The sequence below is a fragment of the Salmo trutta genome, chromosome 28, assembly GCF_901001165.1.
Source record: "Salmo trutta chromosome 28, fSalTru1.1, whole genome shotgun sequence".
In the NCBI taxonomy this organism is placed as follows: Eukaryota; Metazoa; Chordata; class Actinopteri; order Salmoniformes; family Salmonidae; genus Salmo; species Salmo trutta.
Window position 1 is genome coordinate 22,935,756 of NC_042984.1, and position 14,674 is coordinate 22,950,429.

A 14,674-nucleotide genomic window follows, 5' to 3' on the forward strand; every position below is an offset into this window, starting at 1 on the left:
GAGACATTATTGCATGGAACTCCATTCCATCTCATTTTGCTCAGAAAAACAGCAAATCTGGTTTCAAAAAACAGAAAAAGCAACACCTCACGTCACAACGCCTCTCCCCTATTTGACCTAGATAGTTTGTGTGTATGTATTGATATGTAGGCTACGTGTGCCTTTAAAAAAAGTTTATGTATTTCTGTCCTTGAACTGTTCTTGTCTATTAATGTTCTATATTATGTCTTGTTTCATGTTTTGTGTGGACCCCATGAAGAGTAGCTGCTGCTTTTGCAACAGCTAATGGGGATCCTAATAAAACACCAAATACCAGTCTAGCTACCTGATTGGTGGTCCAGGGCTGTTTCTCTGTCCAGTCTCTGTGCTTTCTGATGTACCACCACTGGATCTCCAGGGAGTAGGAGGGGCCTGCCCCCCGGAAAGAGCACGCCATCTCCACGTCCTGACCACTCTGTGCTGTGATGTCATGGGGGACCTCTGTGAACACAGCTGTATAGAGAAAAAGCAGTTGGCTATGAAAAAGATAACCCAGTCCTCTCTGAAGACAATATCATCGCTGTTTTGCTCTTTGATTTACAGTGATAATACACTGTGATTGTAATAGTCTCAAATAGAATGTTGAGTTAACGCTCGTAATAGTGTGCATAAATAAATTGTATCTCCGTGCTATAGGCCTTCTGCGAATTCAACACTCTTTTAGGAACACAATCCAAAAATACTTGTGTTTCTAAGCAGCTATGAGGAATTAATCATAAATCCTCATTTACTATATAAAACATTTCCATTTTGATGAATCTCATTGTGCTCACCTGGCTTGCTATTTAGTTAGCGTAATTATTCAATGTTTGTAATAAAAAGTGTTGTTTTTAATATTACTACTCTGCATGTAAACTAAAGAAGGCATTACTGACAAAACAGCTCCCTTGTTGCTGTTAAAGAAGCAATACTATTGTTTTTGTTTTTCAGTTAAGATATAGCTTTGAACTACAACAGACAGCTTTGGTATATTTTCAAAAGTAGTTCTGATAAGCAATGTCATAACTGATTAGTTCAGCCATGCTGAAGGGCTGGCAAACTAAAGAGGACTTGGGTGTATCTCTCTCCAGCATAAAACCACACTCAATCTGTGATGGAGTGCTTACTAAACCAACACTCAGATAGTTGTGAATGTGTTCACAAACACACAGTGTAAATATGCAGTGCAATAATAATACAGTTTACATAGCCTGTCATAATAATATAATGTAATAATTCCTCCTGCAAGCAGCAATGAACGGGGTTCACAGGATAACAGAAAGAACACAAGATCAGTTGGATAACAAAGCAAGCACTCTATCATGTATGAACTATCTTAATTTATATGCAATCAGTGAAAGCTTTATAATGTTTATCTCTCAATACCACAAGAATGAAGTGAAGTTTAGTCTAGTGCTCTAGGTAGGTCTGAATGCAGCAGGTAATCATTCTAAAAGTCATCACTTAATGTATTGAGTTTATATACTGAACAAAAATATAAATGCAACATGTAAAGTGTTGGTCCCATGTTCCATGAGCTGAAATAAAAGATCCCAGAAATGTTCCAAATGCACAAAAATATTACATTTTGTGCACAAATTTGGTTACATCCTTGTCAGTGAGCATTTCTCCATTGCCAAGATAATCCATCCACCTAACAGGTGTGGCATATCAAGAAGCTGATTAAACAGCATGATCATTACACAGGTGCACCTTGTGCCGAGGACAATAAAATGGCACTCTAAAATGTTCATTTTTGTCAAACAACATAATGCCACAGATGTCTCAAGTTTTGAGGGAGTGTGCAATTGGCATGCTTACTGTAGGAATGTCCACCAGAGCTGTTGCCAGAGAATTGAATGTTCATTTCTCTACCAATGTCGTTTTAGAGAATTTGGCACTATATCCAACCGGCCTCACAACCGCAGACCATGTGTATGGTGTCGTGTCGGCGAGTGGTTTGCTGATGTCAACATTGTGAACAGAGTGTACCATGGTGGGATTATGGTGTGGGCAGCCATTAGCTACGGACAACGAACACAATTGCATTTTATCAATGGCAATTTGAATACACAAAAATACTATGATGAGATCCTGAGGCCCATTCTTTTAAGGTATCTGTGACCAACAAATGCATATCTCTATTTCCAGTCATGTGGAATCCATAGATTAGGGTCTAATGATTTTATTTCATTTGACTGATTTCCTCATATGAACTGTAACTCAGTGAAATCTTTGAAATTGTTGCATGTTGCGTTTATATTTTTGTTCAGTATATATCAATTCTGGGTTCAATTTGACTAATGGATTAGCGCTATTTTCATGATATTTCACATTGTTCGTCTGCAAAATGTATATCTAACATTTATTTGCATGAGACAAAGTCCACTTGATCAACAGTTATTGCTCTAGTATCCTATGGTGCCACTGGTGCCAATATATTGCCACCAACTGGTCTGGTGCAGCCATCGAAGTTTGCAGTGACTTTATATCCACACAGCTTCTGAGCACATATACATAAGGTTAATTTACCTAATTTCATGGCCCCATGTCCATCGGTTCAGTTCTTATAGCCCTGGCATGATCTGGTGCCATCTAGTGGTGTAGGGTGGCCAACTTTTAATGCAGCAACTAATCATTCTAATTAATTGAGTCTATATACCAAATCTGGATTTAATCTGATTTATGGTTCAGGAGAAGAAGAACTTTTAAGTATTTTTAGCATTATCGTATGTGCTAATCTATAGGTGCAGTGCGGCCATATTTGAATGCAGCAACAATATTTTCTCAAAATCATAAGACCAATGTAAACCAAAATCTGGAATGAATCTGACGAATGGTTCATGAGGAGAAGATGATTGCAAATGAATTTGAACATTAGCATTATAAATGCAAAGAAAGAGTTGTTAACAGTTTCCTTGTTTCTTGAGATAGAAAAATGTAGTGTTATAGCAATAACAAGTTTCAAGTTGTTAGGCCACTGTGGAGTGGATTTACAGTGGTTTAACTTCTTATGGCTTGGGGGCAGTATTTCGACATCTGGATGAGAAGCATGCCCAAAGTAAACTGCCTGTTACTCAGGCCCAGAAGCTAGGATATGCATATAGATTAGGATATGCATGTATATTTGGATAGAAAACACTCTAAAGTTTACAAAACTGTTAAAATAATGTCTGTGAGTAAAACAGAACTGATATGGCAGGCGAAAACCTGAGGAAAATCCATCCAGGAAGTGGGATTTTTTTTATGTGGGTATTTTCAATTGAATGCCTATAGAGTATCTAATGGGTTAGGACCCAGATTGCAGTTCCTATGGCTTCCACTAGATGTCAACAGTCTTTAGACATTGTTTCAGGCTTGTTTTCTGAAAGATTAAGAAGAATGAGGCCTTTATCTCAGTGGACTGTAGAATCATACAGTGCTGGTTTTGCGCGTGACCGAGTGCGCGCCCTTCGTTGTTTTTCCTTTCTATTGTATACGCTATTGTCCAGTTTAAATATTATCGATTATTTAGACAATTGACAACCTGAGGATTAATTCTGAACATCGTTTAACATGTTTCGACAAACTTTACCGGTACTATTAGGATGTATTCATCTGCATGTTTTGACCGCCTTTGAGCCAGTGGATTACTGAACAAAACGCACTAACAAAACTGAGTTTTTGGGATATAAAGAGGGACTTTATCGAACAAAACAAACATTTATTGTGTAGCTGGGAATCTTGTGACTGCAACCATATGATTATCTTCAAAGGTAAGTGATTAATTTTATCGCTATTTCTGACTTTTATAATTCCTTTACTTGGTTGTAAAATATTTGTATGCTTTTGTAAGCGGGGCGCTGTCCTCAGATAATCACATGCTATGCTTTCGCCGTAAAGCCTTTTTGAAATCTGACAAAGCGTCTGGATTAACAAGAAGTTAATCTTTAAACCGATGTATAACACTTGTATTTTTTATGAATGTTTATTATGACTATTTCTGTATTTTGAATTTGGCGCTCTGCAATTTCACCGGATGTTGTCGAGGTGGGTCGCTAGCGGAACGCCTTCGCCAGAAAGGTTAAATGGTCACATAAAATCTGATTTACCAATCCCTTAGCTTTTCTCAAACTAAGTTAAGACATGTACCATGGGTCATTTGGTTTTATGGGTCATGAGAAGAAGATTCTTTACCATATTTTAGCATATTAGCATATGTGCTAATATGCATCTACTGGTGTACAGTGTGGCAATCTTTGAATGCATCAACGTTATTTTCTCAAACTTTTTAGGGACTATTGTGACGAGTGCAAAGACCACATTTGTAGTGAATCTGACTTTTAGTCTATGAGAAGAATATTTTGTATGATATTTTAAGTGTAGTCAAAAAACATACACTACCGTTCAAAAGTTTGGGGTCACTTAGAAATGTCCTTGTTTTTGAAAGTTTGAGAAACAGACCAAGTCCTCCACTGGCAGCTTCATTAAATAGTACCCGGAAAACACCAGTCTCAATGTCAACAGTGAAGAGGCGACGCCGGGATGCTGGCCTTCTAGGCAGACTTCCTCTGTCCTGTGTCTGTGTTCTTTTGCCCATCTTAATCTTTTCTTTTTATTGGCCAGTCTGAGATATGGCTTTTTCTTTGCAACTCTCCCTAGAAGGCCAGCATCCTGGAGTCGCCACTTCACTGTTGACGTTGAGACTGGTGTTTTGCGGGTACTATTTAATGAAGCTGCCAGTTGAGGACTTGTGAGGCGTTTGTTTCTCAAACTAGACACTCTAATGTACTTGTCCTCTTGCTCAGTTGTGCACCGGGGCCTCCCACTCCTCTTTCTATTCTGGTTAGTGCCAGTTTGCGCTGTTCTGTGAAGGGAGTAGTACACAGCGTTGTACGGGATCTTCAGTTTCTTGGCAATTTCTCGCATGGAATAACCTTCATTTCTCAGAACAAGAATAGAATGATGAGTTTCAGAAGAAAGTTCTTTGTTTCTGGCCATTTTGAGCCTGTAATCGAACCCACAAATGCTGATGCTCCAGATACTCAACTAGTCTAAAGAAGGCCAGTTAATCAAGACAACAGTTTTCAGCTCTGCTAACATTGCAAACGGGTTTTCTGATGATCAATTTGCCTTTTAAAATGATAAACTTGGATTAGCTGACACAACGTGCCATTGGAACACAGGAGTACTGGTTGCTGATAATGGGCCTCTGTACGCCTATGTAGATATTCCATAAAAAATCTGCCGTTTCCAGCTACAATAGTCATTTACAACATTAACAATGTCTTTACTGTATTTCTGATCAATTTGATGTTATTTTAATGGACCAAAAATGTGCTTTTCTTTCAAAAACAAGGACATTTCTAAGTGACCCTAAACTTTTGAACGGTAATGTACATAGTCAAAAAAGTGAATTGTTAATAGTTTCCTTATTTTTAAGATATGCCAAACTTAACATGGTTCATCATGGTAATGTATTTGATGACCCCCAAATGTTTTAAGTTCATAGGCCATTGTGGAGTGGATGTACAAAAGATGTAAATAAGACACGTTAAAATCCTGATTCGTCAATAACTCAGCCATCTCTTAAAACTAGAATATATATACCCATTGATTCTTATAACTTGTGAATGCCACATGAGCTTAGTTCAACTGTCGTACCTCATCAGAACCCAAAATATGTTTGTTTTACTACAATGTTTGTAAAATAATTAAATATAAACAAACACTGTATAGCCTCAACAGATGGTTAAAACTATAATCATGGAGGGTCATCATCCCTAGCTCTGTCTATGAATTTGAGAGTAGTTACATTTCCCCAGGCCCATCCCACAGCTTTTTTTTACCAAAATAATGGTGGGGTGACCCTTTGTTATTGTTTCAATTAAGAATTCTAGCTTTAACCAATCCCTTAGCGTTTCTCAAACTAAGTTAACAGATTTATTTGGACATAGGTTTCATTAGAATACGTTTATCAAAGGTTTTCAAAAATGTCCTAGAAGGAGGGAAATCCTGACAGACCTTATGGGCAAATTTGTTCATCATGCACACAAAGTTTCAAGTCTTTAGGTCAAACAGGGCGACGTATATGTGAGACTGCTTATAACAGTGCCCCTTATAGGTCAATTGGTGCCATTCTTTTTGACCAAGTTACTCACGGCCTCTCGGTCTTACTCACGGCCTCTAAGCCTCATGGCTTTTCTGTGTGCCAAATTAGAAAACAAGTTACGAGTCTATGCTTGAGTCATTTCACCATGTTAAGAAAAAAGTGAATAAGAATTCAGACAATAACAGTGTGTTCACAGTTTCGCTGTGAACCCCTAAATATATAAATATATATTTAGCACACACTTTTATCCAAAGCGACTTACAGTCATGTGTGCATACATTTTACACATTCGTGGCCCCGGGGATGTAAGCCTGCATTAAATGTTTACTCTCGCCCACGTGGATATCAGCTAACCTACTGTATATCAAAAGAGCGTAGCACATTCTGAAGTAAGAACATCCTCTGTTTCCCACTGTAATTCACATGGAAGTGGAGCTAGATATGGGCCACCTTCCAGACAGCTGCCTGGGTGGGAGGAGAGCGGGGAAGCTGCCTGGGCAGAGCTGGCTCCTCTCCATGTATAACACAGGCTAAAATCCCCCACATGGGTAAACTAGCTTCAGCAGAATGAAGACATCAGTTTTTCTGATCGCAGCACATCTGCCTATTAACTGGGCCCAAATCCTCTTAAACACTCTCTTAAACACATTTTTAATTTGCAGCTAATCCCCTTCATGGTGACGGAGGCTCAGAGGAAGCAACCACACAACCCCACTGGTGTACTGCTGCTCACACCGTTTGAAATCTGTCTAACACTGGTACAAGTGTCTTTCTTCGGCAGACAACGGAGTCAGCATGGCAAACCATTGTGTTCTAGGAGTAACCTCCAAAAAGTCACAAACTCAGGTAGCACAATATCAAACTCTAGCAACGCCTCAAAAAGTACACTTTCCACAGGTAAGTGCTGGAACATAATTGGTGCTTCCTAGAAAACACTACCCTCAAAAATCATATCAACCTTGAGTATTCGTGAGAGATAGAACTGAGATAATGAGAGACAGAACTGCAGTCAATGTGAGACAGAGAGCTGGAGCTGGCCATGGTGCTGAAAGTCCAGTGCTCCTGCTAGCTTATTGTTAGCTCCCAGGTGGTAGGCCTATTCAATCTCCACTAGGATACCGGAGGACATTGCATAGAGGCAATAAACAAATTCCCTTTCTTCTTCAAATTTCTATCTAACTTTCTTTGTAATCCACCACTCCCAAGTCTTAGTTTAATAGCCTCTCTAAATATCTGGACTAAATGTGCACACCGAGAACACAATGTCTCCCACTCCGGAAAGCTACAAGCCCTCAGTCATATCTCACTTGTAAATTGATCAAACCCCTTTGTATTTTTCATTTGCCAGACACGAAACACACTTTGCATTGATTCAGCATTACATGGTGGGAAGTGGAGAAGCAGCAGCCTAAGGGCTCTATTCAATCAGATTCGCTTTAGCCAACATCTGCATAGTGGTTGTGTTGGCGGTGGAACTGTGTTAGAGTCCACAAGCGGCTACTGGTATTATACCTAAAGCGGACATTGCCATTAAGAGAAATCCCATGCATTAAGAGTCGCATTAAGAGAAATCCCATGTAGCCTTGCTTACAAGTTCGAACACTGGAATGTGAGATGTAATCTACACTTCAATTAGGCTGATAGAAATCCTCATTATTTAGTTTGATGATTTTCAATTTGAGCATCATTATTTCTATATAGCCTACACTTTATCATTGTGAACTTGTAACAGGAGTGGGACGGGTGTGGCTTTGTGACAATGATCAAGAGCAGCTGTTCACCGATTTGACAGCTCCAACACAGTTACACCTCAAACACCGCAAAAACATGAAGCTATGTGGGTGTCGGCTATGGGCGGTTAACGCTGGATCTGGTTCAATCTAGGCCGAAAGCTTTCTTGTATTCAAAGCAGTGATGTAAACTGTCATTAAATGGATAGGCTCTCTATAGTGGTTGTTGATCACGTTTCTGTATGAATCGGGATGACACATTTGTATGACATGATGCCAAATATGGGTTTAGAGGGAAAATATGTGAATGATTGAACGGCAGTAGTCTGGCACGTATCACTATGAGGACTGAAACAGTTAAGATGCTGTTGTCAGGGAATCATTCAGAGGTTATCTCCTTCTTCATTCTGCCTTCTCCCCATGTTCCTCTGGTTCTTGGATACCCCTGGCTGAGAGAACACAATCCCACGTTCGATTGGGTGACTGGCAAGGTAACTAGTTGGAGCACTGAATGTCATGCTAACTGCCTTAAGACAGCCTGTTCCCATTCTGTTCCCAGTCAGGTCATTTGTCCCTGGTTCCTGAAGATTTGTCCCTGGTTCCTGAAACATATCACGAATTGGGTGAAGTGTTCAGTAAGCTCTGTCACTTCCTCCCCACCGACCTTATGATTGTTCCATTAACCTGTTCCCTGGAGCTGCCTATCCCAAGAGACGGTTATACAGTATCTCTCGACCTGAACGGGTAGCTTTGGAGACCTACATAAAAGAGTCTCTAGCTGCTGGTCTCATTCGTCCCTCATCATCACCCCTGGGGGCAGGATTCTTTTTTGTGAGTAAGAAGGATGGCTCTCTTCAATCTTGTATTGATTATCGGGGGTTGAATGATATTACGGTCAAGAACAAGTATCCCCTGCCATTGATGAGCTCAGCTTTCGACTTCTTACAGGGTGCTACGGTGTTCACTAAGCTAGATCTACGCAATGCGTATCATCTGGTCCGGATCAGAGAGGGGGACGAGTGGTTGACTGGTTTCAATACACTGATGGGTCATTTAGAGTATCTGGTGATGCCGTTTGGACTGACCAATGCTCCAGCGGTGTTCCAGAGTATGGTTAATGACGTCTTGAGAGATATGATCGGTCTGTTTGTGTTCGTTTACCTGGATGACATTTTGATCTTCTCTAAGGAGCCTTCCAGCCACGTCCAGCATGTCAAGCAGGTTCTGCAGCGATTGTTGGAGAACCGCCTGTTTGTGAAGGCCGAGAAGTGTAACTTTCACGCCCACACTACATCCTTCCTCGGGTACATCATCTCCCGGGGAGAGATTAAGATGGACCAAGAGAAGGTTAGGGCAGTTCTGGATTGGGCCCAGCCCGGTACGAGATTGCAGCTCCAGAGGTTTCTGGGGTTTGCGAATTTCTATCGTAGATTTATCCGTGACTACAGCCGTGTGGCCGCTCCATTAACTTCTTTGGGCTAGGGGGCAATATTTTCACATCCGGAGAAAAAACGTACCCGATTTAATCTGGTTACTACTCCTGCCCAGTAACTAGAATATGCATATAATTATTGGCTTTGGATAGAAAACACCCTAAAGTTTCTAAAACTGTTTGAATGGTGTCTGTGAGTATAACAGAACTCCTATGGCAGGCAAAAACCTGAGAAGATTTCATGCAGGAAGTGGCCTGTCTGACAAGGTGTTGTTGTTCTTGCTTCTGTTTATTGAAGAGTCAGGATCTTAGCTGTAACGTGACACTTCCTACGGCTCCAATAGGCTCTCAGAGCCCGGGAAAAACCTGAACGATGACGAGGCAGCCTCAGGCTGAAACACATAATCGCCTTTGCCAAGTGGTCTATCAGAGGACAATGGAATTAGGCACATGTCCAATTCGACCCCGTGCAGTATTTTCTTTCGGCTGTTTAGCTAATTGCAGATTCCCGGTCGGAATATTATCGCTTTTTTACGAGAAAAATGGCCTAAAAATGGATTTTAAACAGCTGTTGACATGCTTCGAAGTACGGTAATGAAATATTTAGAAATCTTTTGTCACGAAATGCGCCGTGCGCGCGACTGTTATTTACCATTGGGATAGTGTCTAGAACGCACAAACAAAACGTCGCTGTTGGAACATAACTATGGATTATTTTGGACCAAACCTACATTTGTTATTGAAGTAGAAGTCCTGGGAGTGCATTCTGACGAAGAACAGGAAAGGTAATCAAACTTTTCTAATAGTAAATGTGATTTTGGTGAAGGCTAAACTTGGTGGGTGTCTAAATAGCTAGCCCTGTGATGCCGGGCTATCTACTCAGAATATTGCAAAATGTGCTTCATCCGAAAAGCTATTTTAAAATCGGACATATCGAGTGCATAGAGGAGTAATGTATCTATAATTCTTAAAATAATTGTTATGCTTTTTGTGAACGTTTATCGTGAGTAATTTAGTAAATTGTTAGTAAATTCCCCGGAAGTTTGCGGGGGGGTATGCTGGTTCTGAACGTCAAATGCTAATGTAAAAAGCTGGTTTTTGATAGAAATATGAACTTGATTGAACAAAACATGCATGTATTGTATAACATAATGTCCTAGGTGTGTCATCTGATGAAGATCATCAAAGGTTAGTGCTGCATTTAGCTGTCTTCTGGGTTTTTGTGACATTATATGCTAGCTTGAAAAATGGGTGTCTGATTATTTCTGGCTGGGTACTCTGCTGACATAATCTAATGTTTTGCTTTCGTTGTAAAGCCTTTTTGAAATCGGACAGTGTGGTTAGATTAACGAGAGTCTTGTCTTTAAATAGCTGTAAAATAGTCATATGTTTGAGAAATTGAAGTAATAGCATTTCAAAGGTTTTGAAAATCGCGCCACAGGATTCAACTGGCTGTTACGTAGGTGGAACGAATTCGTCCCGCCGGTCCTAGACAGGTTAACTGCCCTGACTTCTAGCACCAGGATCTTCAGTTGGAATCCTGAGGCAGACCGAGCATTTCTGGATTTGAAGAGTCGATTCACCAAAGCCCCAATTCTCTCTCAACCTGACGCTACCCGGCAGTTTGTCGTGGAAGTGGACGCGTCTGATGTGGGGGTTGGCGCCATCCTGTCCCAGCGAAGCTCCACTGACGGTAAACTCCATCCCTGCGCCTTCTACTCTCGTCGTCTTTCGTCTGCGAAGAGGAATTACGATGTGGGTAACCGGGAGCTTCTCGCGGTGAAACTGGCCTTGGAGGAGTGGCGCCACTGGTTGGAGGGAGCGGAGCAACCGTTTATTGTCTGGACTGACCACAAGAATCTTGCTTACGTGCAATCGGCTAGACGGCTCAACTCGCGTCAGGCCAGGTGGGCTTTGTTTTTTGGACGCTTTAATTTTTCCCTGACGTTCCGACCTGGGTCTAAGAACGGCAAGGAGGACGCCTTGTCCCGGATGTTCTCCAAGACGGAGGAGAGTGGGGCCAAGACCGAGACGATTCTTCCCCAGAACTTCGTCGTGGGAGCAGTTACGTGGAGGATTGAGGAGGAGGTTCTGGCGGCCCTTCGGACGCAGCCCGGTCCCGGTAACGGTCCACCCGGTCGGTTATTTGTGCCTGAGTCTGTCCGTTCTGCTGTCCTTCAATGGTCCCACGCCAGCAAGATGGCTTGTCACCCGGGGGAAGCTCGGACGATGGCGTTACTACGCAGACGATTTTGGTGGCCTGCCATGGGAGAAGATACCCGGAGGTTTGTTGCTGCATGCCCAGTATGTGCACAGAATAAAAGTGCCAATCGGGCCAGCTCTGGACTTCTTCACCCCCTCCCTATTCCCCGGCGACCATGGTCGCATCTGGCCCTGGACTTTGTCACTGGATTGCCCTCTTCTGATGGGAACACGGTCATTCTGACTATTGTGGACAGATTCAGCAAGTTCGCCCACTTTGTGCCCATCTCTAAGCTTCCCTCTGCCTCTGAGACGTCCGAGATCCCGGTTAGGGAGGTTTTCAGGGTCCACGGGTTGCCCAGTGACATAGTTTCCGACCGTGGTCCTCAGTTTACCTCTGCTGTCTGGAAATCCTTCTGTTTGGCCATTGGAGCTACTGTCAGTCTCACATCTGGATTTCACCCCCAATCTAATGGTCAGGCGGAGAGAGCCAACCAGAAGATGGAATCCACGCTGCGCTGCCTTGTCTCCTCCAACCCCGCCTCTTGGGCCTCTCAGTTGCCATGGGTCGAGTATGCCCACAATACTCTCCCTACATCTGCTACAGGGATGTATCCCTTCCAGTGCCTGTACGGTTACCAACCTCCCTTGTTTCCTTCTCAGGAGAAGGATCTCTCGGTACCCTCTGTCCAGGCCCACATTCGTTGTTGCCACCGGACCTGGCATCGGGCCAGAAAGGCTCTCCTTAGAGTTTCTGACCGGTATCAGCTCCAGGCGAATCGTTGCCGGATTCCAGCCCCCGCTTATGCCATCGGAGATAAGGTATGGTTGGCTACACGGGATCTTCCTCTGCGGACTGAGTCGAGGAAACTGTCACCGAAGTTCATTGGTCCGTTTGTGGTGGAGAGTGATCAATCCTGTTGTGGTTCGACTCAAGTTGCCTAGAACGCTCAGATCCACCCCACCTTTCAAGTCTCCTGCCTCAAGCCTGTGCACCTCAGTCCTCTGCTGCCCCCTCCGCCTCCTCCTCCTCCTCCTCCTCGGATGATCGGAGGTGGTCCAGTCTACACGGCGCGCCGCATCATGGATTCCAGACGGCGGGGTCGGGGTTTCCAGTATCTTGTGGACTGGGAGGGGTATGGTCCTGAGGAGAGGAGTTGGATTCCTCGATGTCAGATCCTTGATGAGGACCTCCTTCGTGACTTCTACCACCTCCATCCTGGCGCTCCGGGTTGTCCGCCCGGTGGCGTTCGTCGGAGGGGGGGTACTGTCATGAATCCCGCTTCCTGAGTCTGTTTTCTGCCTGAGCTGCCTGTTTTCTGTTTGGAGTTGTTTCCTGAGGTTTCTGAACACACCCTGTCTGGTTGCCGGGAGACAAAGTTAGGCGGGAGATCTCTCGATTACCCGCACCTGCATCTCATCAGCCATCTGCACACCTGGTCCTGATCATCACCTCTTCTCTTCATAAGCTCTGACCTGACATCCATTCCCTGCCGGATCGTTAGCAATGAACATCATCCTCCCAGAACATTCACCCCTCTTGCCTGGTCGTCGGTGGTTTCAGTGACATCATTGGATCTGCCTATTCACTCTCATCAACTCACCTCCGCTGCCGCTCCGTCTCCTGGGTTATTCTATTTTTACCTCGAGTCTGTAAATAAATACTCACCTTCATTTGACTCACCTTGTCCTGGTCTGCTTCTGGGTTCAGCTTTAGAGAACCGTGACAATTGACAATACAACAGTCTGTGTATATTTATTTGATCAAAGCCTACATGACTACATTGATTTGGAAACAATGCTAATTCAAAGATGGCGTGTCTAATAATTAACACCCTATCTGCACATTTTAATTAGAGGTTTCAATGGACTTTAGAAGTTAGATCTGAAATGCCTGGAGTAATAGAATAAAAAAATCACTTAAATAATTGCTGGAAAAACTGCAACAGAAAGACAGACATGACAGATGAAGGAGAGAATGATAAGATAGAGAGGAATCTTTTAGGCTTGAGAAATCCTGGGAGGACTCCTGTCTTCATCTTCCTTTGAAATGTGGAGTTAGTTTATTGTACGTTCATCAAAGCTAGCTGGAGGTGGCTCATCATGGTATTGTCTTAATGCAGAATACCTCAACACTTGAACTTTTTTTGTAAGATATCACTAATGACACACACAAATAGAGATTCACCACTTTCTCACTGCACGTAACCTTTTCTTAAATCTTAGTATTTTCTTTGTGGTATCTTGAGAAAATGGCCTAAAGGAAGGGGGATTGCAGCCCACACTGTACTGTAAGTGGAGAGATGGATATCTATTTGATTGGACAGTATGAAAAATGACTGAGCATGGCTGGGATGGGAAATAAACCATTTATATCATCTATTCCCTGGAGATCTAATGAGCGAGGTGAGCTGTGTGGTAACTTGCTTATTGGAATCTACAGCAGCAGCTTATTTGAACTCAGGTGGAGGAATTCCGCTCAAGGCTCCAAATAACAAATCATTCCAAGTTGCAGTCTGATAGTCACCCTGCACAGCACAGTCCAAAATCAAGCGATTACACAACACAAACATAATTTGCATTTTCCTATTCTGATCCATATTCTGGGCTGGAAGTTTCTGTACCACAACAACTCATCCAAATTCCACTCTCACCCCCATGAAATTCCATCACAACTGTCTTCCCCTTTCACTCTCTTGCTTTTTAAATAACTCATAACACTGTAACCACAGTCACCAGGTCCACCTCTGAATATAAATGCTTCTATTCTCTGACATGGTTATGAGTTTGAAAGTTTTGAAATTATCCTTCCCTTGTTTTGGTGGTTAGACAACAGTAGACAACAGTTGGAAGACAACAATTGGTAGACAACATTTGCTGGGATGGTGGCCAGATGAGGACTGTGTGTTCGTTGCTGGTTCTCCCCAGTAGCAGAGAGAGAGACAGAGAGAGCGAAAGAAGTCCCACTGGCTTTGAACAACCGATTACGGAGCAATAATTCTGATGCCAAAACTTCAGCGCTGTCTCCGATTTCACCCAGCAGTACCATCCACATCCTTGACTTGGGCTTCTGCTAGATACAGTGCATTTGAAAAGTATTCAGAGCCCTTTACTTTTTTCACATTTTGTTACGTTACAGCCTTATTCTAAAATTGATTCAATTGTTTTTTCCCCCTCATCAATCTACACACAGTACCCCAT

The 14,674-nt window shown here is 42.6% G+C and overlaps 1 protein-coding gene across 1 annotated transcript in view; it reads right to left on the bottom strand.

The window, feature by feature from the left end:
* Positions 1 to 14,674, bottom strand: part of LOC115165828 (V-set and transmembrane domain-containing protein 2-like protein) — a 43,376-nt gene that overhangs the window by 9,781 nt on the left and 18,921 nt on the right. Inside the window, exon 2 of the mRNA XM_029719242.1 lies at positions 326 to 492. Coding sequence (XP_029575102.1) covers positions 326 to 492 — 167 coding nt within the window. The remainder of the gene's footprint in view (positions 1 to 325; positions 493 to 14,674) is intronic.